The 23780-nt window shown below is 46.5% G+C and overlaps 1 protein-coding gene across 1 annotated transcript in view; it reads right to left on the reverse strand.

Moving 5' to 3' along the window:
• The window catches only part of Paxip1 (PAX interacting protein 1), a 50657-nt gene that overhangs the window by 4690 nt on the left and 22187 nt on the right, over nucleotides 1–23780 (reverse strand). The window contains exons 7-17 of the mRNA XM_085836547.1: nucleotides 19880–20582; nucleotides 19425–19519; nucleotides 15875–15970; nucleotides 14223–14360; nucleotides 13632–13753; nucleotides 12716–12900; nucleotides 10968–11011; nucleotides 8439–8509; nucleotides 6584–6686; nucleotides 4231–4399; nucleotides 2279–2379 (exon numbers count right to left, since the gene is read on the reverse strand). Of these exons, the coding sequence (XP_085692673.1) occupies nucleotides 2279–2379; nucleotides 4231–4399; nucleotides 6584–6686; nucleotides 8439–8509; nucleotides 10968–11011; nucleotides 12716–12900; nucleotides 13632–13753; nucleotides 14223–14360; nucleotides 15875–15970; nucleotides 19425–19519; nucleotides 19880–20582 (1827 nt within the window). The remainder of the gene's footprint in view (nucleotides 1–2278; nucleotides 2380–4230; nucleotides 4400–6583; nucleotides 6687–8438; nucleotides 8510–10967; nucleotides 11012–12715; nucleotides 12901–13631; nucleotides 13754–14222; nucleotides 14361–15874; nucleotides 15971–19424; nucleotides 19520–19879; nucleotides 20583–23780) is intronic.

Here is a 23780-nt window from a genome sequence, read left to right on the forward strand (position 1 = left end):
TGCTCCATGCCTGCCTGGATGCTGCCATGCTTCTGGCCTTGATAATGGACTGAACCTCTGAACCTGTAAGCTAGCCCCAATTTAATGTTTTCCTTATAAGAGTTGCATTGGTCATGGTGTCTGTTCATAGCAATGGAAACCCTGAGATATTCAGATAATTAGTAGCTAAGAATAAACAATGTTTGACAATTCAGATATACTGTAGATAATTAGTCTTCAAAATTTTCGGACATACACAGAATATGGCATTTATAATTATCTCATTAAAAGATCTTTTGACACAGGTCTGCTCCCGACAGTACCCCCATTCCATGTCAAAGAAGATGATGTGTATCAATAATCACCATATAGAGTTGCTTCAAGTGTGACAAACTAGCCACTGGGCAGAGAAAATGTCCATACTTCAACTACAGAGAAATCTGTGCATAAAGGACAAATGGACGCAGGAAGTCGACTGGCAAGTTCTGCTAAGACACATATGTAAGTCCTTCATAATTCATGCCTCACAAAAAATCTGAATAGATGGATGCTCCAATGTTATAGGGACAACACTAGAGTCTGTCTAGGCAGTCAGCTATCACTGTCATTTATATAACTTTTGGAAGCTGCATCCCTGCACTTTGTGAGTATTCAGTTAATATTTATTCCTTTTCAGGTCTCTGATGGGGTTGAAGACTAGATAGTCAGAATCTTACTATAAGCTTAAATTGTTTAGGACTTAAGATGATATTCTAGGTCCAAGAATAAATATGTTTTTAGGTTATAATCTAAGGTAGGATAAATAATAGAAAATTTTCCTTAATTGTCGAATACTGTGGGTGGACATTGTTAATGTTTATCATACCTTATAGTTTCATAATTGTTATAATTATATTCAATTCATATTGAAAGAAAAAGGGCCTTTTATTTTACTAAAAAGGGAAATTGTAGAGAAAATCTTGTGTATTGTATGGATGCCACACCTGTCAATTAAAAAGACTATGGCCTATGGCTTAGGCAGAAAATAGGTGGGACATCCAGGAGGCAGAAAGAATTCTGGGACAGAGCCAAGCACAGGAGATTTGCTGAGAAAGATGTGAGGAGATTGATGATACATGGTACCTGAGCACAGGTAACCAGCTGCATGTCAGAATATAAGTTAAAATGATCTAGTCAGAGAAGAGCCTAGCTAATATGGCCAAGTATTTGTAAATATATTTTGAGTCTGAGTCTTATTTCTCGGAGCTGCTGAGAAGTGCTGAACACACTATGCCAAAGCAGGATGAGGGCACACTTTTGCCAGTCTGTATAAAATTCCAATGTAGCTCAGAATTTGGCCATAGCTGTCTGCCTAGCAGAGGAGCAGCAGCCCCAATTCAGCTACAAACAGGCAAGGAAACCATACTCGTGCTGATTCTTTCTGAGGCTTATAACAAAACTCTCACAGAAAAAGGTAAACATTTGGAAAACTCAGACCCTGGTCGTAAAACTGAATCTTGGCTTCCAAACCATTCCTAAGACGTTCAATGACCAGATGAGTTTTACTGACTACTTAGTTCTCTGATTTAAAAAAAAGGAAAAAGAAAAGAAAGAAAAAAAACAACAAAAAGATTACTTCCCAACTGCCCGAAGCCTCTTATCTATCAAATATTAAAAATACAAACTCCTAAATTTTCTATTTAGCTTTCAGTCAGAATGTTCCCAAGGACCATCTCTAGTGGAATGTGCATTTAGTGAGAACATAAGCAGAGGCTTTCTAAGGTTTGTTAAAAGTCAAAAGCCAACAAGCTGGTTATGGCGGCCAGTGACAGTAGGATGTGTGGAAGGAGGCAGAGGCAGGAGGATCGAGATTTAGAGGCCCAAGCTGGCCTCTAAATCTCGCCCCATAAAACAATCAAGACAAAAAGCCTGAAACCTGAAATGTCTTATATCAGTTCAATTATTCATCAACACACACTTGGATCCCTTATCAATGACAGATCTCCTTTTTAGATTATTGTAACAATTTTTCCATCAGAGTAAAGAATGTTCCTGAAACCAAGTATGGTGTCATACTACTTTAATCCCAGTACCCAGGAGACAAGAGGATCCTCAGTAAGTTGGAGGCCAGCCTGATTTATGTGGCAAGTTCAAGCCCAGTCTGATCTATCTACACAGTGAGAGCCCATCAACATCTATTAAGCTGTACTACACTCCCTTGCAGAAAGTAACCATGAAATAGAAAGGACAGTTGGGTGATCCTATCTATCACCACTGCTACGCCTACTTATTTCTGTAGGGGCTTTCCTTACCAGCATACCTTAAAGAGGGGAGAGACGTGGGCTCGCTTTAAGGACTCTTCCAGACTGAAAGAGAAGAGCACTTCTGCCTCAGCATCTCGCAGGATGTAGTTCTGCTCATCTGGAAAACAAAACAAGTGTGTGCTCTGAAAGGTGCACCCTGCATAGAGCCAGGCCTACAGGCAGGCAGGACATACAACCCACAGTCACACTCATCCTGTGACTTGGGTACTATCCTGGCTGTTTTTATGTCAACTTGATACTCATTAGAATCATCTGAGAGAAGGGGTAACTGGGAAATTGTTCCCAGAAGAAGATGGAACTGTATGTAAATCTGAAGGGCATTTTCTTTATTAGGAAGGGCTCAGATTTTGGGGGGTGATGCCATCCCCAGGTCCTGGGTGCTGTAAGAAAGCAAGCTGAACAGGTCATGTGGAGCAAGCCAGTAAGTAGCATTCCTCCATGGCTTCTGCATCAGCTCCTGCTTTCAAGTTCCTACACTGCTTGGGTTCCCATCCTAACTCCCTTGGGTGATGAACAATGATATGAAAGTATAAACTCTTCCTCCTCAGGTTACTTTTGGTCATGATGTTTCATTGTAGCAACTTTTGCCCTAATGTACTTGCTTTAGTTGGTAAAAGGATCTGTGTGCTTTCCCTTAATATTGCTTTATTACAAGTGCTCCTAAGGGTTGATATTTTGACATATAGCTAAGTTAGATTCTAGGCAGTCCTTGATCCAACCTTGAGCATGGATAGCTAAGTCACTGCCCTACACAGAAATTTACCATTATCTAGGAAGAAGGAAGTTTGTGATCCAAAGAGGAACCAGAGTAGATACTTAGAACTATAGATAGCTGAGTTACACCCATATACAAGTATTTACAATGGCCTAGGAAGAAGGTGGACTATACAATAGACTAGAGTAGGAACTATAGCAAAGGCACAAAGCCCTTGCCCCTGGCTTCTAAGAATGTTTTTGATCCCAATTGTTAACATTGAATTTTATCCCAGTTGGTTCCTGCCAGTCCTTCCGTGTTTGCATTCCTCTGTTTTGTGTAAGAATCCAGTAACCTCTTTGTACTTTGCCGGTGTGTCACCCAACTTCCCTATTTTCTTCTGTATAAAAAGTTTGATGCTCGATTTGACAAATTACATTCAGATCCACACTCCCTGTCTGTCAATTCCCTTGTCCACCTGCAACCAGAGACCCGGTTCCACGCAGACAATGACCAAAGGGGTCTGTGGTAATAAATGTTGACTAAGACAACTATAAGACAGGCAAATGTTCTATCAGAGCCACACTGCAGCCCCCAGTATAACTAACAGGAGGGGCCATCATGTCTATAGAGCTTCCACAGGCTGCTCACCAACAGGCTTCAATAAGAATGTGGCCATTCTTGTCTACTAGGTGCTCTCGTCTATTAAGACTTTACAGTACAGTGGGAACTGGATATCACAGGAGAAATTTCCAAATGAAATGTACTTCAAAGGCTGCAGTTTGCCTTTTCCCTTGATGCCATTCAAAGACTAAACCTTTATGTCTTGTTATAGAATAGAAAGATGTCAATCAAAGGAATCCCTGTCATAGGCGATAAATTTATGAGCTTAATTAAATGAATAAATACCACATAGTTAAAGAACAAACTAGACAAATACTGGGATAAATTCAAGAAAAAGCCACAACTTCACTATTGAAAATGAGTACCTTTAGCCAGGCAGTAGCCAGGACTACACAGAAAAATTCTGTCTCAAAACAACAACCAAAAAAAAAAAAAAGAAAGAGAGAAAGAGAGAGAGAGAGAGAGAGAGAGAGAGAGAAAGAAAGAAAGAAAGAAAGAAAGAAAGAAAGAAAGAAAGAAAGAAAGAAAGAAAGAAAGAGGGGAGGGGGGAGGAGGAGGAGGAAGAGGAGGAAGAAGAAGCGGAGGAGGAGGAAGAAGAGGAGAAAAAGCCCAGCCCTGCCCAGAACGCACCGATAAATGTCTGGCGCTTGAAGCACTCCTCCAGCCAGTCCGGAGTCACAATGTGCTTTACCACAGAGATGGCCGTCAAGAATTTCACTGTGCGTGTCACCTTGCTGGCAATGAGGTGGGTACACTTCTTCGTGCACTCAGCAACTTCCCCACCAAGAATGTACAGCTTCTGGAGCCACAAACACAGCAGAAAGGGAACCACATGTCAGCAGAGAGTGACATGTCACCTTCCTCAGCTGCACTCTTGAGGAAAAGCAAAGCACAAAGCATACACATGTAACAAAGGCCAGGCAACAGTCCTGCCCGGGTTTTAGAGCAGGACTACAAATAACATTTCTAACAGCAGTGTTAGCAAATGCTTCCTTGAAAAGAAAAAAAAGGTGGGGTGCTGGCAAAATGGCTCAGTGGGTAAGGACAGTTACCATCAAGCTCAATGACAAAAATGCCCCATTCCTGGAACCCACATGGTTGAAGGAGAGGGCCAAATCCTACAAGTTGTCCTGTGACCTCCAGATGTACCCTGCGGCACATGTATAACACCCTGCCCCCAACACAACACACAGAAAGTCCACATAAGAAAAAAGTACATTTTACATAGAAAATATATGACTCTAACCACATAGTCAGTGAATTTTTGACCCTCTTCCACCAAAACCAAACTACTAATTACCAGATCCCACCAATCCCTCCCATGTTCTCTCAAAATGTGTATTTACAAATGTTCTATTATTTCCATCCACCCCACCTACCCTACCCAGGGTAGCCTCCTTCTTCCCCAGAGACCCAATCATGGGAAGGCCATGTGCTCAGAGAACCTAGAGGTCCAGTGCCTCTCAAGCCTGAAGTCTCTATACTCAGCTATTAAAACTGATAACTTCATGAAGCTGGCAGGCAAATGGACAGAACTAGAAAATATCCTGAGTGAGGTAACTCAGATCCAAAAGGACACACATGATATGTATTCACTAATAAGTGGATATTAGCCCAAAAGCTCAGAATACCCATGATACAACTCAGTGACCATATGAAGCTTAAAAAGAAGGAAGACCAAAGTATGGGTACCTCAATCCTACTTAAAAGAGGGAACAAAATAGTCACAGGAGGTAGGAGAAGGGAGGGCACTGTGAGGGAGAGGGAAAGGGTGTGATTGTGTGTGTGAAGGATCGGGTATGGGAACAGACAGGAAAGAAGTCCTGAGGGTCAGGACAATGAATGAAGTAGTGGGGGTAAAGGGGTGAGGAATGGGTGTGTGTGTGTGTGAGACCACTTGAAAGTCCCAGATGCTGGGGAAGTGAGAAGTTCCCAGAACCCAACAGGGATGACATTAACCGAAATACCCAACAGAGGGGAGATTAAACCTGAAGAGACCACCTCCAGTAGATAGGCATGACCCCCAGTTGAGGGATGGGGCCACCCACCCATCTCAAAAATTTTAACCCAGAATTGTTCCTGTCTAAAGGAAATGCAGGGACAAAAAAATGGAGCAGAGACTGAAGGAAAGGCTATCCAGAGACTGCCCCACCTTTGGATCCATCCCATCTGCAGACACCAAACCCCGACTCTATTGCTGATACCAAGAAGTGCTTGCAGGTAGGAGCCTAGTATGGCTCTCTTCTCAGAGGCTCTGCCAGCATCTGACTAAAACAGATGAAGATACTCACAGCCAACCATCAGACTGTCAGACTGAGCTTGGGGACCCCAAAGGAAGAACAACAATATCAACTAACCAGACCCACCCGCCTCCCTGAAGAGCTTTCCAGGACTAAACCACCAACCAAAGAGTACACATAGATGGGTCCATGGCTCCAGCTACATATGTAGCTGAGGATGGCCATATCTGGCATCAATGAGAGGGGAAGCCTTTGGTCCTGTGGGGGCTTGTTGCCCCAGCGTTGGGGGATGCTAGAGGGGTAAGGTGAGAGTAGATGGGTGGGTGGGTGGAGAAACACCCTCTTAGAGGCAAAAGGGAGAGGGAATGGGATAGAGAGTTTGCAGAGGGAAGACTGTGAAGGGGGGCATTTGAAATGTAAGTAAATAAAATAGCCAATTAATAATAATAATAAAAAACATTCTCATGGTCCAGACTTTTATGTTAACAAAAGAACTAGTAACGAATTGTAAAATAATGCCATTAAACAAGGCAACTGCCAATACTTCATAAACACTATCAGTGGAGATGTGACAGGCTACTCTTGATCAACCATCACTGCCAGTGCCACTTCAGCAATGAGGGTACTCCATGCATACTAGCCAAGCGCTCACATCCCCCTGCTAAGCGCTATGCTAATAAATGGCCAGTGTAAAGCAAAGTCAGGCAGAGGACACTGCTGAAAACCTGTAAACACAACTTCACCTTAATGTACTGCTGAACTTGAACAGGCTCAAACCCAGTGAAGAGCACTAGAGGCGTCAGCTCTGGAGTCAGCTTCTTAGTGGGAGGTGGCAAGTCTTCAATTCTGTGATGCAAACACACAGGGCAGTGATGACTTCAAACAGGGGCTCTTTAGGGAACCCGAACCTAACAAACTTTAGGTGTTTGAGAGTCAGAGTGGAGGGGTGCTCCTGGGATGGATGACAGTCCTTTCTCTCCTATCAATTACCAGAGTCCCACCACATCCCGGAGAATCAAGCACCAGATCACTGTTGATAAGAACCATGTTCTCAGGTGGTCATGGTGGTACACACCTCCAACGCCAGCATAGGGCAGCCAGCACTATCAATTCAAAGCCAACCTCAGGGACATAGTAAGTTTGAGGTTAGCCAGGCTACATGAGACCCTTTCCAAAAAAAGAAAGAAAAACATTCCTATCATTCACTCCCCATCACTGTGGTCCAGTACTTTAAGGAAGCAGCATTAGACCCAGCGTCTAAGTCACTGGTCTATCAGCTTGCCCAGCACAGTCTCCACTCTTCACATTAACATGTGTCCAGCACAGCGGCTGCTCTTCACATTAACATGTATGTGCCCAGCACAGTCTCCACTCTTCACATTAACATGTATGTGCCCAGCACAGCTGCTGCTCTTCACATTAACATGTATGTGCCCAACACAGCGGCTGCTCTTCACATTAACATTTATTTTTAGTATTTTGTAGTAGGGCTGATGGAACAACAGGTAAGGGCTCTACAAGTGACCACACCCCTACTGCCTTATGTTAGGTTTTTAAAACCGTCAAATGACTCTGTGGCTGTTGTTACACGAACAATAACACACTGAGAGGATGTCCTAGTACTTCTACACAGCTAAGTTCTAGCCCTGTCTTCACCAAGGCACACTGCAAGGCATAGTTTAAATAAAAGCCTTGGGTCTTGTATATTCACCTTCAATGTTATTAAACCTTATCCGTATCTATAAACCTGAGTTTTCCTCAGCTTGTGTGCGGGTGTGGTGAGTGAAGGAAGGAGGAGGAGAAAATGCTGATTGCAAATGGCCGGCCCCTCAACAGTTCCCTCTCATCAAGTACAATATGGAGCCAAGAGCTCTTGAGTATCCTAAGAATAGAGCCTCCTAACTTGCTTCAGTTCAATGTTGCTTCCGCTCTCAGGAAGGCAGGACTGTTGGCCAGCCACACTGCCTCAGGATGAACCAAAAAAGTAGGCATGTAATAACAGCCAATCAGCATGCAGAGTGCCAGGCACAGAAGTTACTCAGGAGTCTGTCGTCTTTCCCAAGGTGGCCTCCCCGAGAACTGGAGAACCCAGTGGGGCTCAGCACAGTGCACTTGGAGCACTGCAGGTGGCAGTGCGACTCCCCACAGCGCTGCTGCTTCACACATAGTCAGGGTAAAGTTCTGCTTGAGAAAAGGTCCTGGTTTTTATTTGTAATAAATAAGAAAGAAACATGCTTAATCACTGAGTATCTGTCAAACAAGACACTGGTATGTCATGTGACAAAAGTAAATCCTTTTAAATCCAACTTACAGTTATATGTATGTGTTTTGCCTACATGTGTGTCTGTGCACCATGTGTGTGGTCTGGTGACTGCAAAGACCAGAAGAGGTCATCAGGTCCCCTAGAACTGATGTTACAGGCAATTGAGAGCTGCCATGTGGATGCTGGAAACTGCTTTTAACCACTGACCCACCTCTCCAGCCCCTTGGATACAATTTACTATGAAAACTCTCAGAAACATGACAGTTGGCAGCAATGTTCCAAAGCCAACCTGTAAAGGACAGAGGAACGGGAGGAGTCTGCCCTGCTGCACATACCTGGCTCTTTTAGAAGAAGGCTGGACGTTAGCGACCTCATTCGGTTTCAGCTTAGGAGGTAATCTTACACCCTGTAAATAAAATGTTGTATACTTCAGTCCATCTCCGAATACAGAGGCCTCCAAGAAGACACAACATCACCAACACCTTCGGCCCCAATCAACAGGAGAGCCACTGCCCTCACTAGGTAGGGTGGACCCAGCCAGGAGCAGAGACCTGCCTTTTCTTTTCCCTCCCACCGTAGTCACCAAATCTCTGGATATTTAAACATGCCTGCCCATTCCCTTCACTTCTCAGAATTCTCAACCATCAACTCCCCATCTTTACTCAAGCACTCTGTTCCAACCTTGAATATAGCACACATTATCAGCGCCAACACATCTCCGTAAAACAAGACGAGCCTCAAACCAGAAGCCACACACTACATACCAAGTGACAATCACATCAACAGTGCTTTTATGAGCAAGGTAAGGTGCTCAATCTTAGCAAGAGCCTCATGTACCAGAACCAGCCCAAGCTCCCTCAGCAAAAGGCCTTACCCACCAGCTCCAGCCTCCACTCCAGACAGAATCGGGGAATGGAGACTGTCTGTGGGGTCCCCACATCAGAGGCCGCCCACACTCTGACACTGTTCATTTCTTCATACTGTATGTAAACTCAGTTGGCTGGGCCTGTCTAAGCTATAGTGAGTTCAAGGCCAGCCTCCACAAATAAGCTCTTGTTGCAAATACATAAAGGGCTGGGTGCAGAACCACTGCCCAGCCCATGACACTGGCTCATTCTCCACCGTGACTGGCTCTACAAGCCCATTTTAAAAGCACCACACGGTAGCTCATACTTATAATTCTAGCACTATAGTCATTTTCAGGTAAACATTAAGTTCAAGGCCAGACTGGGCTCTATATGGGACCTATTTAAAAAAGCAACCAGAGTGGGGGGGGTCAGGTGGGGTAGTGTGATGCCCTCCCCGCACCTTGTCCCTTGTCACCTTCGGTAGTTGGGAAAGCTAGCCCTGCATCGTCACTAGCTGTAGCACTGAGGAGCTTGGGCCCTGCACCTCACCTGGACAACACAGTGGAGGTGAAGGCACTAGTGGGCCAGTCCCTAACGGTGTGAGAGCCAGAGAACTGGCCCAGCCCTTCATAGGCTGGAGCAATTAGGCGAGTGAACCCCACACCTTGACTGGGTACCACAGTGGAGCTGACTCTGGAGGCCTGAGTGTGGGTGAGTCGGCCCCAAGAGCATGAGAGCAGGAGTTGACCCTGGCTCCTGATGATGGCTTAATAGTGTGGCTAAGTGGTGGAGACACGATCCTGGTGGTTCGGATATGGGAGAACTGGTAAGCTGACCAACTCAGCTGCCATTCAGGCCCTGATCCTAGGCTTTTGAGTTGTCCTACCCTCAATTCTATATCATCTGGGATTGGTTGGGCTATGTGAAATGGCCATTCCTGTTGATTCAAAGCTACATGACACAGGGCAGTCACTGTCTTCAGACACACCAGAAGAGGGCATCAGATCCCATTACAGATGGTTGTGAGACACCATGTTGTTGCTAGAAATTGAACTCAGGACCTCTGGAAGAGCAGCCAGTGCTCTTAACAGCTGAGCCATCTCTCCAGCAGGGAACAATAGGTCTTAAATGAGTAAACACTAATACAACAAAGCCACAGGCTCATCAAGCCTTAAGGGTGAAAATGTAGAGAGTTCCTAACAGACAATCCATAATCAACTTCCAAAATGCTTTATCCTGAAGCAGCTCACCAGAATATCCAGTGTGATGTGACCCTACCCAAGAACCCTCAGGAACGTCCCCAACAATAGGGAACTCTGACCTGTGGCCTGTGTGTGGCCATACCTCTGCCACTTCTAGTGGCTCTCAAGGCTTTGTCCAGTAGCTATGAAAAACTGACATCTGATGACAGTCCTGCTCCTTAGCTCCTCGAGTGTGACATGGCTCTCTGACACTAGCAAAGATTCTCACGTACACATGAGCACAATCACCACCCACACAGACAGTACAGAAACATGCAGACTGGTATGCTAACACGGATGACAGAGGAGATACCCTTCATGTGCAACTAAACAAGTGACAAGAAGCCAGCAATCATGAACATCTTCACTGTACTTGAGTGGCACAGCAACAGCCAGTGTGTGTGTGTGTGTGTGTTTGGCGGGGGAGAGCGCGCGGGGGGGGGGGGGGGGCGCGGTTGGGGGAGACACACAGGAGTCCACAGTGAGATGTGTGGAGTGACATACAGGAGTATCCACAGTAAGGTGTGTGGGGTGACATACAGGAATGTCCACAGTGGGGTGTGTGTGTGGGGTAACATACAAGAGTAAACACAGTGAGATGTGTGGGTTAACATACAGGAGTGTGCACAGTGGGGTGTGTGGGTGTGTGGAGTGACATACAGGAGTGTCCACAGTGGGGCGTGTGGGGTGACATACAGGAATGGCTAATGATATGTATGTGTGTGTGTGTGGTGACATACAGCAATGGCCTCTATGGGGTGTGGGGCTGGCATACCATCAACAGCTCTGCAGTCACCTTCACTGGGGTCCTCCATGCATCTGAAAGAGAAAGATGTCATCTTCCACACTGAATGTCTACAAAACTTTGCTGTAAGGCCTTCTTAGGCAGGGAACCTAGTAGACACACAAGGCTTGTCTACAGTACTCATTTAGGGTAAGTGTAGCTATGATACTGCAGCTCAGGATCCAGGACAGGTGATTCACCAAGGGTATGCACCATGTGCCCAGTAGGACCCACAAGGACCAATACACAGGTGCTGGCCATGGGGACAGCTTGTGCTGTGCAACAAGGTAGATCTGACACCAGATGTGCACCCTGCAAGGACCAGGCAGTCCATTGGGACAAACAGCTATACAGTGCTGGGTGTCCAGTGGGAACACAGAGCAAGGCTTCCCATGACCAAAGATTTATAAAACAAAGTGGGCTTCACAGGGGAATGTCAAAACACAACCTGAAAAATGTTCATTTTAGAAAGGTAGAATTAAAACCTAGCATCAATATTTACACAAACAGAAGTTTTTAAAGATAAATAAAAAATGTCTTTAAAGGGGGCTGGAGAGATGGCTCAGCGGTTAAGAGCACTGACTGTTCTTCTGAAGGTCCTGAGTTCAAATCCCAGCAACCACATGGTGGCTCACAACCACCCGTAATGAGATCTGGTGCCCTCTTCTGGTGTGTTCGAAGACAGCTACAGTGTACTTATGTGTGATATTAAATAAATCTTAAAAAAAAAAAGTGTCAGTTCTATAATTAGCTGACATTTAAAAAAAAATGTCTTTAAAAAGCTGTGTTGCATCTTATATCCCCTATCTTCTGTGGGGCAGTCCTCCCCTGAGGGTTGTACAGTCATCTTATATCCTCTATCCTCTGTGGGGCAGTCCTCCCCTGAGGGTTGTACAGTCATCATATATCCTCTATCCTCTGTGGGGCAGTCCTCCCCTGAGGGTTGTACAGTCATCTTATATCCTCTATCCTCTGTGGGGCAGTCCTCCCCTGAGGGCTGTACAGTCATCTTATATCCTCTATCCTCTGTGGGGCAGTCCTCCCCTGAGGGTTGTACAGTCATCATATATCCTCTATCCTCTGTGGGGCAGTCCTCCCCTGAGGGTTGTACAGTCATCATATATCCTCTATCCTCTGTGGGGCAGTCCTCCCCTGAGGGTTGTACAGTCATCATATATCCCCTATCCTCTGTGGGGCAGTCCTCCCCTGAGGGTTGTACAGTCATCATATATCCTCTATCCTCTGTGGGGCAGTCCTCCCCTGAGGGTTGTACAGTCATCTTATATCCTCTATCCTCTGTGGGGCAGTCCTCCCCTGAGGGTTGTACAGTCATCATATATCCCCTATCTTCTGTGGGGCAGTCCTCCCCTGAGGGTTGTACAGTCATCATATATCCTCTATCCTCTGTGGGGCAGTCCTCCCCTGAGGGTTGTACAGTCATCTTATATCCTCTATCCTCTGTGGGGCAGTCCTCCCCTGAGGGTTGTACAGTCATCTTATATCCTCTATCCTCTGTGGGGCAGTCCTCCCCTGAGGGTTGTACAGTATCAAAGGGCTGAGCACACATGGGGCAGGACACCATCAGGGAGTGACAGTGAGGAGGAGAGCTTCTCAGACAGAACAAACCCACAACCACATCATGTAGAAGTGGGGCAGCATGGGAGGAAGTGCAGCTAAGCAGAGGGACTAAAGGAAGCAGCTATGTATGCAGGCTTGAGGGCACATCAACTGCCACTGACCTAGAAGACCCAAGACCAAGTGTGGAGTGGGAACGAAGGGGTCCGGCATGTTGAAGGCGGTGTACCGGCTGTACTGCACTTGCCGCAGGGCCTCAAAGTTCCCCAGCAGAATGTCCCCCAGCCACTGTGCATTCACACATGGGATCCTCCACTCTTTGGCCTTTTCATACTTCAAGCCGCTTGGTCTTTTTTGTGAGGAAACACATTTACTCAATGTTAGTTTCATCTTACTATGAAGTTTTGTCTATTTTCAAAAAAGCTAATAAAACTAATGAAAGTGGCAGGCATGTTTCAGCAACACTGCCAGCAATCCAAGCTGCCCACCAAGGGTATCAGGGCTCCAACTGGGTCAGGCTCTGATCTGACTCTATTCCAGGTATCTAAACTCATCAGTTCAAGTTTATTATTTCATCTATTCACCTAGTCAAGTCTTCACAGCTGCCCTGCTGGCAGTGCTGTCAATACCAATGCCTTTAAAAAATGCAGACAAAGCCAGGACAGAGGCAGATCAATTTCTGTGAGTTCAAGACCACCCTGATGTACACAGAGTTCCAGGACTACTTAGAGACCCCACTTCAAACAGCCACCACCACCACCCAAGAAAGCCTGAAGGCACTGAAGAGTAGTAAGCCGGCAGTAAACTGGGAAGACGGACACTCAGAGGCCTTTGTGTCAGTCTCTTCTGGTCTTGCACACTTGAAATCACACAAAACTATGATGGATTAAGGAAGGACTGCTGCTAGGAGTGGTGGTGCATGCCTGGGATCCCAGCATTAGGGGGCTGTAGGCAGGAGATTGCCAGAAGCTTGGCTTATAAGAGGCCATGCCTCCCCCAAACCACCCAAACCACCCAACTATCTACATCCCTCGCCATTGGGGGCGAGCAGGACTGAAACAACTTCCAAGCCCAGCTTACTCTTTACAGATGAGGACTGTGTTGCTACGGCACAGGTACCCTGTGTACTTGGCACCTGCCAGGTATGCCATTAACTTCAGGTCATCTCTGTCATTGTCAACAAATCCAGTCACAGAGATAATCTGGGGAGAAAAGAGCAAATGAAATACCACACAAATGGCTCTGACTGCTCTGTCACGATCCTACAGTAGGAGGGATGTCTCTGGAACTATCGTCTCTTAAAGCATCTCAAGAGTAACGTCACAGATGGCACATGAAGCACACGGCATCCTGCGGCTTCTCTCACAGGGCAGGACTTCTGGCATCTGTGCAACATTGCCCAGGTGATTTCAGGTTACTATGCTGGGCACACACACAGGGTAGGTCTTTATTCTTCTCAATGATCCAGGCTCTGGGTCAACTGGTGGCAAGTACCCACCAGTTCTATCTAACAGTGGGTGACTCATCCTAGGTTTTGAAGTGTCGGCAAGAGAAAATGACATATCTTGTGCCAGGCACTACTACCATATCCATGGCACACAGGGGTGAAAGGCAATACAGGGGTCTGGGACAGAACTGTGGAATGTCAAGTGGGAAAGGGGATGGCCTCACATGCTGTGAACAGGGTTTGCCCCCAGGTGGGAACGCCACCGGGAAATGCAGGGCTCGATGAGGGGGCATCAGCTTCTTCTTCTTCAGCACTGTGTTGAGCCAGTGTGCAGTGACACACCGCTTTCTCTCCCGTAGTGCCTGGCAAACAAACAACAATTATGTTGTCTCTAGCTCTTTGCTATTGGCCTACAGAATGGTTGGCTTGTACAATTTGGGGCCACCTTCCCAAAGCAAGAAAATTGAAGATTCTACCTCCAGGGGATCTAAGGCTCACAGGGCACCTACATGTTTCAAGCACCCACAAAGAAACACACACAAGGTTAAAATTAAGCCTAAAAGAAAAATCAGTCAGGAACGACACGGCACAATCCCCCCACAAAGAGACACCCAATCCCCTACATACAAACATATAACACCCTCTTAAAATTAACCACAGATGAGGTGCACAGTCCAGAGTAGGTCACAGGACCTAACAGGGTGCTCCTAAAGTCTGTGCACATATCTATTAGCATTCATCTGTCAACGCGCAGGAAGATTTTTTAACCAAGAGGAGAAATCAAAGCCTCAGGGAAAGAGGCGACCGACGATGGGGGGCTTACCGCCTAGGGCTAACTACTTGCTCTCTTGGGTCTTGGCCTCAGGTGCCCTTGCATGTAAAGCCCCTGATGGTACCAAATCCCATCTGGTGGTGACTAGGAGGGTGTCTCATTTTGTCTGCCTCTGCTTGGAACGTCCCATTCCCTCTCTATTGCCCAAAGCTGTCCACAATAGTATCTACCCCACCAAAGTGGCTTTTTTAATTTTGGAGGCAGGAAAATATTCTTTGGAAGATTCCAAGAACTGTGAGATGGTATGTTTGTAGTTCACTTGTCTAACGTGCATGATCTTCAGTCTGATTCCCTGGCACAATGATACCTGCCTCTTTACGGTAAAGATAAAGGGATCGAAAGTTTACAATCTTGGACTCTGCTACATGATTCAGTCAAGGCTGCTGGGATCACATGATGTAGCAGAATTTTCCCTGTCCAATCACTTTAAATATTAATACAACAAGAAGCCTGTGATTGGACAGGGAAAAGGGAGGCAGAGAGAAGAGTTTCAGAGATGGGGACAGGGGAGGAGGAGAGGGAGAAAAAAGGAAGATTTCGGAAGAAGAGGAAGATGATCCAGATTCACATTGCTTTAAATTGCCACAGGTAGTTATAATCTCATAAAAGGATAGAATAACTGGGATAACTTGTCTAATCTAGGTGGGCAGCTTATATCATTATCAACTGGCTCTGAAAGTGTGTGGGGATCTTATGAATTGAGAATTTATTGTTATACAAATCTGACTTCTAGAGTTTTGATTTAACCAGGTTACTGAAGTTTGGGACTACTGACCACAGTGGGTAGATGGCTGAGAAGGAACGGGCAGCTCTGAGGCAGGCAAACAGGAGCTAGGAAGAATGCCCACACAGAGGCTAGCCTAGAGGCAGCGGGACCATGGGCAGAGAGTAGTTGGGTATAGTGCAGGAAATTGCCAATCTTTTTTACAATTTCCCACAACAACATGACACTCTGTTCCACAAGTACACACAGCAAGCACTTGCTTCTAGGGATGAATATAACACTGTGGCATCCTCCCAACCAGGGTGGCCAGCTGTTCTTACCTGTGTGTACATACTACTGACTTGACTCGCGCAGAGGAGGTGTGTACATCGGCTTGTGAAAGTGGGGTCCACAGTGCCACCATGTGCCTGGATTATCTATACAAAAGACCCAGCAAACCTGTCACCACTTCAGACTATTACCAACTGTGATTTCAATTCAGTCAGCTATGACCAGAAGCCAGATGACCCTGGCATGCTTCACTCCCCATTCGCAGAATCTCCCCCAGCACTCAGAGTAACACTATACCATTCAGTCATTTCAAAGAAACAGGAGTGCAACGGTTTTGCTTAAAACTGAGCTTCTTCACCCCAGCACTGTGGACATTTTGGTCCGTGGAGTGTGTTGCAGAACTGCCTGGGCGGCATACAGTGTCCAATAGATCTGACTTCACAATGGAAACCACTGGTGTCTCCACTAACTACCAAATGCTCTCAGAGCAGATCCACCACCCCAACAAACCTTCACACTGTATCAAAAAGTCACATCAGAATATCAAAATATAACTGATGGACTGGAGAGATGGCTCAGCAGAGATGAATGAGTACTGCTCTTTGAGAGAACCCAAGTCTGGCTCCCAGCACTTCTTCATCTGCCTGAATCTCTAGCTTCAAGGGATCCAACGTCTTGAGCCTCAACAAGCAGTACATGCTTGTGGCTGGTGTGAGCACACACATGAGCATGCACACATACATATACATATGCACGCACACGCGAGTTTTGGAGAAGGGACCATTCTATCCTGCTGTGAGTTTTACACCCTCAGTATCAGCCATCACCACAGAAAACTGAACATTACAGCACACCAGCTAAAATGTAAGCTTAACCCCAAGAAAGACCTGGTCTCCCTTCACTTGCCACCTTGAAATGCAGTGTTTCTTTTTATTTTAACTGTTTGTAAGTTTGTGACAGAGCCAGCAGCTCCTTGCTTCATCTGCTTTCCACTGCCTGAGTTGTGTCTTCTGATAATTACTAATATATTCTAATTCACAAATGCTGTGCTATTTCGCTGCTTTCTGATCTTACACATTACCCAGTGATGTTCCTGTGTGAAGGCCAAGGCATCCAGGTGGCCAAGAACTCCCCATGGCACCTAAGACAAATGTTCCTCCTAGTGTAGGCTTTGTTTCCTGGTGCTAACCACGACCTTCATTCCACCAGTACATATGCTGTCTTGAAAGTATTCTACCCAACCTCACTCCTAAACTCTTCAGAGAAATGTGAGGTGCTTTTAAAGTATGCATTCAAAACACATATCCTCAGGGTTTCCCTCCCACATTGCCAGAGGCTCCGCCACACGCTCTTGGTCTTGAGTCACTCAAAGAAGAGGAAAGAGTCACTGCTGTATTACGGCCACTCACACAGTGGAAGGCCCCATAGGGTGGGACCCTGGCTAGCCCAGGGTATAGCAAGCACTCCCTCAAGCCTTTTTAGGAGTTACCCAGGAGGGAAGTAGAACCTTCACTGGCTTCCTCAGCAAGAGCAAACAATCTTCCTTGTCTGACCTGCCAACTCTTTGGTTCTGTTTCACATCTACTTGGAGTTCCCTTCATACTCACCCAAGAACTCCTATTCCTTCGCTGCCATGTACCCCTTGCTGGATTAGTGGCTTCTAGGAGAGGTATGGAGGAGGTGAGCACTCTGAGCTGGACACCTGCACTCATCCTTACTCTGTTCCCACATTCATGTGGTAGGCAGGCTGCAGAGTGCTAGACTCAGAAAGCGCCACCCTCAACTAATACTGGCTTCACATGCTATGCTGAGCCATAGACCATGTCCTGGCCTTGATCACAGTCTCCCTTCAATAAGCCTCTAGTTTTTCTTTTTAAAGATATATTTATTTATTTATTTATTTATTTATTTATTTATTTAATGTTTATGAGTACACTATAGCTGTACAGATAGTTGTGAGCTTTCATGTGGTTGTTGGGATTTATTGAATTTAGGGCCTCTGCTTGCCCTAGTCAGTCCCACTCGCTCCGGGTTTTCCCACTCGCTCTGGCCCAAAAATTTATTTATTATCATTAAGTACTTGTAGCTGTCTTCAGATGCACCAGAAGAGGGCGTCAGATCCCATTACAGATGGTTGTGAGCCACCATGTGGTTGCTGGGACTTGAACTCAGGACCTTCAGAAGAGCAGTCAGTGTTCTTACCCACTGAGCCATCTTGCCAGTCCAGCCTCTAGTTTTTCAAGTGCCCTGAACTGTCCCCTGCTCCAGCACTGCTCTCCCCCTGCTTAGTCTGCCAGTGTCTCCATTGGGGTAAGCTGTTCTTGACAGCTCTCTTCCCTTCTCTGTCCCAACTGCCATCACGTGGTGTTGCAGGGCTGGGGGCTTGGCACAATGCTGGGCCTCTTGCTTCTTGAGAGTAAGAGAAGGCAAAAATCAGGAAAAGACCAAAAAGCCTTCAAGCCAACTTGAGGAGGCCAAACCAACTGGGAAGGAGTGTTGGCTTGGCTAACAAAAGCTTGTCCAACATATAAGAGGCCCATGGATCAATTCCCTGCACCCTGCAAACTGGGGGTGGTAACATATACTTTTAATCAAGTGGCTGAAAGAAGTTGTTCAGAGTGATCTTTTGGAATTCAAGCACAAGTTCTAGAGACTCTACCTCAAACAAGCATATGAAATACCAAACTTTACTGTTCCACAATCTTGGATTCTGGCTCTACCTATTCATGAAGCTTCTCCATGCCCCACTTCACTGCTCCCTATCTTTAGGCATCATCCTCTCCTGGCTGGTCTACCATTCCCCCTCCTGGTGAGCCCAGAGTCTATACCTTACCACACAACACAGCCTCTAACTAGTCCATTCACCCCTTTTCTATATGGCTTGTAAGAAAAAATCCAAATTTCACTGCCACAGCATCAAGTATTGGAAGACAGACAGCCTTTGTCTCTTGTTCTCCCTTACTCAAGAACTGGCCAGGATGAGACTGATGACAGTCCCCACTACTGCTGCAGGTTCACCTTTATCAGGCTGCTCTGACTGAGTCACCCCCTCCTATCCTTGCTCTAAGTTCTCCTGTGGACACATGGATCACCTCTATCGGCTTTAACATAGCTCTGTCTAACCCTTGCCCAGCCTCTCCCAATTCAACATTACCGTCTTGCTGCACACTTGGCATCTGGCAGAGGTTTAAACACCAGCAATGCTTACAGCAAGGAACAGTCCAGCTATGCTTCTATCCTGAACTTGGTTTCTATGTAAAGCAGGGAGAGAAAGGGATTGCTCCATTTTGATTTGTAGCATGATTGCAAGGAAGACTTTTCAAAGTTTTCTTTTTCATCCATAACAAAGAACAAATAAAAAGAAAACTATATGGACTATCATTCCACAATTACACATAACCATTACCCCGAAGGAGTTCTAAGAACCAGCAAGTCTAACACTCCATCTGGTACCTAAGCAACACAAGTCCAGAAAGTGATGGGCACCTCCCATGGAGGGCAGCACTGAGGGGGGCACCCCTCCCTGCCCACCAAAGTGCACACATGGAAGCCAACCCAACCAGGCCATCACACACACAGCCCTCAGCTTCCCCAACTCACCCTTTTCCAGGTGGCCAGCAGCTGCTTATCCGACATCTGCTCAGGATAGTCCGCAATTGCAAACACACATCCTAGCAAGAAGCTTTCTTCTGGAACTAGAATAACAGACACGAACATAAATTAAAAGTGCATTTTGATGAGTTTAGATTGAATCCATAGTCTAACTACATCTGGAAAGTTGCTACAAATATACTAATCAATCTAAAAACCAGATCATTAAAAACAAGACATAATTTAGGTCTAAGCACTAAATCCTCAGCACTGGTCCTGAGGCAGCCTTCATACTCTGTGAACACTGGTCCTCACTGCAGTGTGTGCAAAAACAAAGAGCCATAATTATCTCGTAATGCCTGTTCAACAGGTATGAGATTCACTCCATGAGCCATAGTTACTTGATAGGCGCCATGCTCTTATGCAAGCTTGTAACTTGTGAGAAAATAGGAACCAGTACTAACTCTCCACTGCTGGGTCATGTCCAAAAAGCTGCTGCTGCTGCTGCTGTTGCTGAGGTGGGGGCTGCAGGGACAGCTGCAGGGGCTGCTGGGGTAGAACCTGGTGCTGTAGTGCCTGGGACGCTTGGCTCAAGTGTGCTGCTTGATTCTGCATCTGCTGCTGCTGCTGCAAGCGTTGGAGCTGCTGCTGTTGTTGCTGCTGCTGGAGAAGGTTGTGCTGCTGTTGCTGCTGTTGCTGGAGCTGTGCTAACTGGTGATGCTGGAGCTGCTGCTGCTGCAACTGCTGGATCTGCTGTTGCAGGGCATGCTGCTGCTGAAATGGCTGCAGCTGCTGTTGAGGGCGATGCAACTGCTGCTGAGGGTGTAATGGTTGCTGTGGAAACTGGAGCTGCTGCTGAGAGAACTGATGCTGATGGACTTGCTGCGGGAACTGATGTGATGGAGGCTGGGGGTAGGGCTGGGGCTGCTGCTGCTGCTGCTGCTGCTGCTGCTGCTGCTGCTGGAGCTGCATGATCTGGGGCTGGAGGTGCAGGGCTGGGTGCTGCTGCTGAGGCTGCTGGGGAGGGTGGTGCTGCTGCAACATGTGTGTCTCGGGAGCACCTTTAGCCTGGCCAAACAGCACAGCACTGGCATTGGGGTGTCCCTGCTGGCCACGGGCCACCTGCTGCTCTAGGCTTTTTGTGGGTGCTGAAAGGGATTGTAAGATCTAGAAAACAAAAAGAGGGCCAAGTTGCTTGCTGAGAGGCACTACAGGCTCCTAAGCGAGTAACAGTGACAGTGCATTCATGTGGCTGATATGCCAAACTGTTACAAAATGGAGACCAGACAGCAACACCACACTGCTCTCACATGTATACTTTGTATTCAACATCCAGAGAGCAGGACACCCAATTATAAAACAGAAAATAGACTAACAAACACAGGAGATGTTCCCAGGTAGAGTGCTTGCTACCCAAGCCTAACAACCTGAGTTCAAGCCCTGGAACCCACTGTACAGAGACAAACCCAATCCCTACCTCCCACCCCCTCCACCTTCCACCCCACACATACACACACTGGGGGCACTGACTCACAGAGCTGCTGCATCTTAGAGAACAGGGACAGAATAACAAAATAAACAAGTGGCAGTATTTGGTCTTGTGTGGGCCAGAGCAGCCTGGGCTACAAGGAATGAGGCAATCTCCCCAGCAATTCCCTCCTCCCTATCCTGCTCTGCTTCTGACTGACTAGGGTGCAGTAGAAAGTGGCAGCTTTGGCTCAGGTCTCTCCACAGGTGGAGCCATGTTCTATGTCTTCCTGCTTCTAGGAGTTACCTCTACTCAGATGAGGCAGGGGATCCACTATTACCACCAAAGCAACTCAGGCCACAGCTACACCTGTTCCTCTTGCACTGCACCTTGTCCTGGGCAGTGGATGTAACATAGAAAAGGGATGGAGGGATTCTAGCTAAAGGTGTACTTAAAGGCAAATGATAGCTGGGCTTGATGGTATAGACTTGTAATTCCAAGACTTGGAAAATGGAGGACCAAGCATAATGAGTTCACGGTCACCCCTGGCTACAAAGGGAGTTCAGGGCTAGCCTGAGCTACACAAGATAATTATTATTTTTCTTGCTGTAATGATGATGATGATGATGATGAGGAGGAGGAGGAGGAGGAGGAGAAAGAAGAAGAGGAGGAAGGTGTTGGGGAGTATGCATGCCAGTCTGACAACCAGAGCTCTGACCTCCAGAACCCACATAAGAGGCAGGCACAAGAGTACATGAACATTCAATCTCAATGCTCTTACAGGGAGAAGGGAGGCAAAGACTAGAGATATAAGGAAGCTCTTGGTCACACAGACCAGCACATAGCAGTGAACAAGACTCTGTGCCAAACAGGAAGACAGGACCTGACACTTAACGTCTTGCTCTGACTTCCATATAAACGCTGTAGTACAAGCACATCCACACACGTGTATAAACATGCACCTACATGCAAAGATTTTTAAAAAATGAATAATGTTCACTTTAGCAGCACATATATTAAAACTGGAATGATACAGAAAATATTATCAAGCTCACGAAGTCTCAACCCTACACAAAAAACTACAGGCAACCAAGGAAAGCTGAGAGCAGTAGTCTTCCCCAGGGAAAAGCAGAGCCACTGGTTATCCCATACCAAATGGTCAGGTCTTAAACATGCAAACATACAAACAGCATACAGACTAAGCAGGTTATATCTATTTAGGTGTGCACACACAGATGTTAACAACAATGAATGGAAAAGAAGTCATGAATTTAAAGAGGACAGGGGGATGTGAGAGGGTTTGGAGGAAGGAAAATGGAAAATGATGTAATTACATTAAAATCTCAAAAAATAAGAATAAGGTTCATGGGCTGGTGAGATGGCTCAACGGGTAAAAGCACCGACTGCTCTTCTGAAGGTCATGAGTTCAAATCCCAGCAACCATATGGTGGCTCACAACCACCGGTAACAAGATCTGACACCCTCTTCTGGTGTGTCTGAAGACAGTCACAGTGTATTTACATATAATAAATAAATAAATCTTAAAAAAAAAACCTATAAAAAAAGAATAAGGTTCATGAAAGCAGTCTCTTTTTGCTTTTGTTTTGTATGCAAACATAGGCAGTACCAAAAACAGTACTTAGAATGGACGGCTTCCTGAGAAATCATTACAGCTGTTGACTCTCCTTCCTCAAACAAGAGGCAACAGATGGGACAGTTGCAGAGATGGCCTGTCACATGAATAGGCAAAGCAGCCATCTGCCACACTAGTGTCCTCCGCACAAGGACCCTGAAGAGATGTCTCGCAACACAGGAGCTGCTGCCAGGGCAAGCATGGGAGAATCTGCAGCCAGGCAGGCCCTCTGGACCAACTTCTGGTTGTGAGAGATCAGTAGAATGCAGCAGACTTTGTGAGGAAGTCATATGGTAAAATGATGGAAGGAAGCCAGCAGTGGTAGTGTACCTGGAAGGCAGAGGCAGGTGTAGCGCTGAGCTCGAGGCCACCCTGGTCTACAGAGAGAGTTCTAGTACAGCAAGAGCTGTGTGAGAAACTCTGCCTCAAAAAAAAAAACAAAAACAAAAAGAAGGGCAGACATGTCCCTGCCCTCAGCTTAGAAGCAAAGGCTGAAATGTTACCGTACCATAGAAGAAACAGTGCACAAGAAGAAACAATAGGAAGTCAGGAGAACCTGGCCAGGCAAGGACAGCCACTAACAACAGTGGTGGAGACAAGCATCCTCCCTCCTATCTCATCTGCCCCAAACTGAGAACAAAGCAACCTGAGGGACCCAAGGGAGAAGAAGAGTCCCAGGGACTGGCCATGTAGCCATGCTACCTACAGCAGCAACTCTCAACTCCCCTCTTTTAAACACTACCTCCGGAGTTCCACCAGAATATAAATCCACCTGTGCAGCCCAAGTCTGCTCCCGAGAGCTTGCTCACCTTCTAATCTCTCCTCCAGGTGCTGTTGCCCTCTCTCAAGACCTGAGGCCAGAAATGTCCGTCCTCTCTGCCTCCATCCAGCCTACTGACCAATATATCTTTCAAACTGCCACTAGGCCTATTAACTTTCCAACACCCTTCCTGCTGTCCTTCACTGCTCTCCAAGACCCAGCCTCTTTGTGGCTGTGGGGCCACATGGCTCCTGCCTCCTGGACACTTATATTCAGGAAGGCAGGGTGGTATACCCTTCAAACTCAGGCTGGAATACCCACCTTCTGTGAAGTCCAGTAGCCCCTACCCCCAAGCATGCTTCCTCACAAGCAGACATGCCTGCTATGTCAGCTCTGAGGCCCCCTCAACTCCACAGCTTCCCAGACACAGTGAAATGCTGTGCTCAGTCACAAAGGCACAAATCTGGCTTGTCAACAGTCACTTGACATCTGGGAGGGAACAGA

The sequence above is a fragment of the Mus caroli genome, unplaced genomic scaffold (assembly GCF_978045245.1).
Source record: "Mus caroli unplaced genomic scaffold, Mus_caroli_1 scaffold_4, whole genome shotgun sequence".
NCBI lineage: Eukaryota > Metazoa > Chordata > Mammalia > Rodentia > Muridae > Mus > Mus caroli.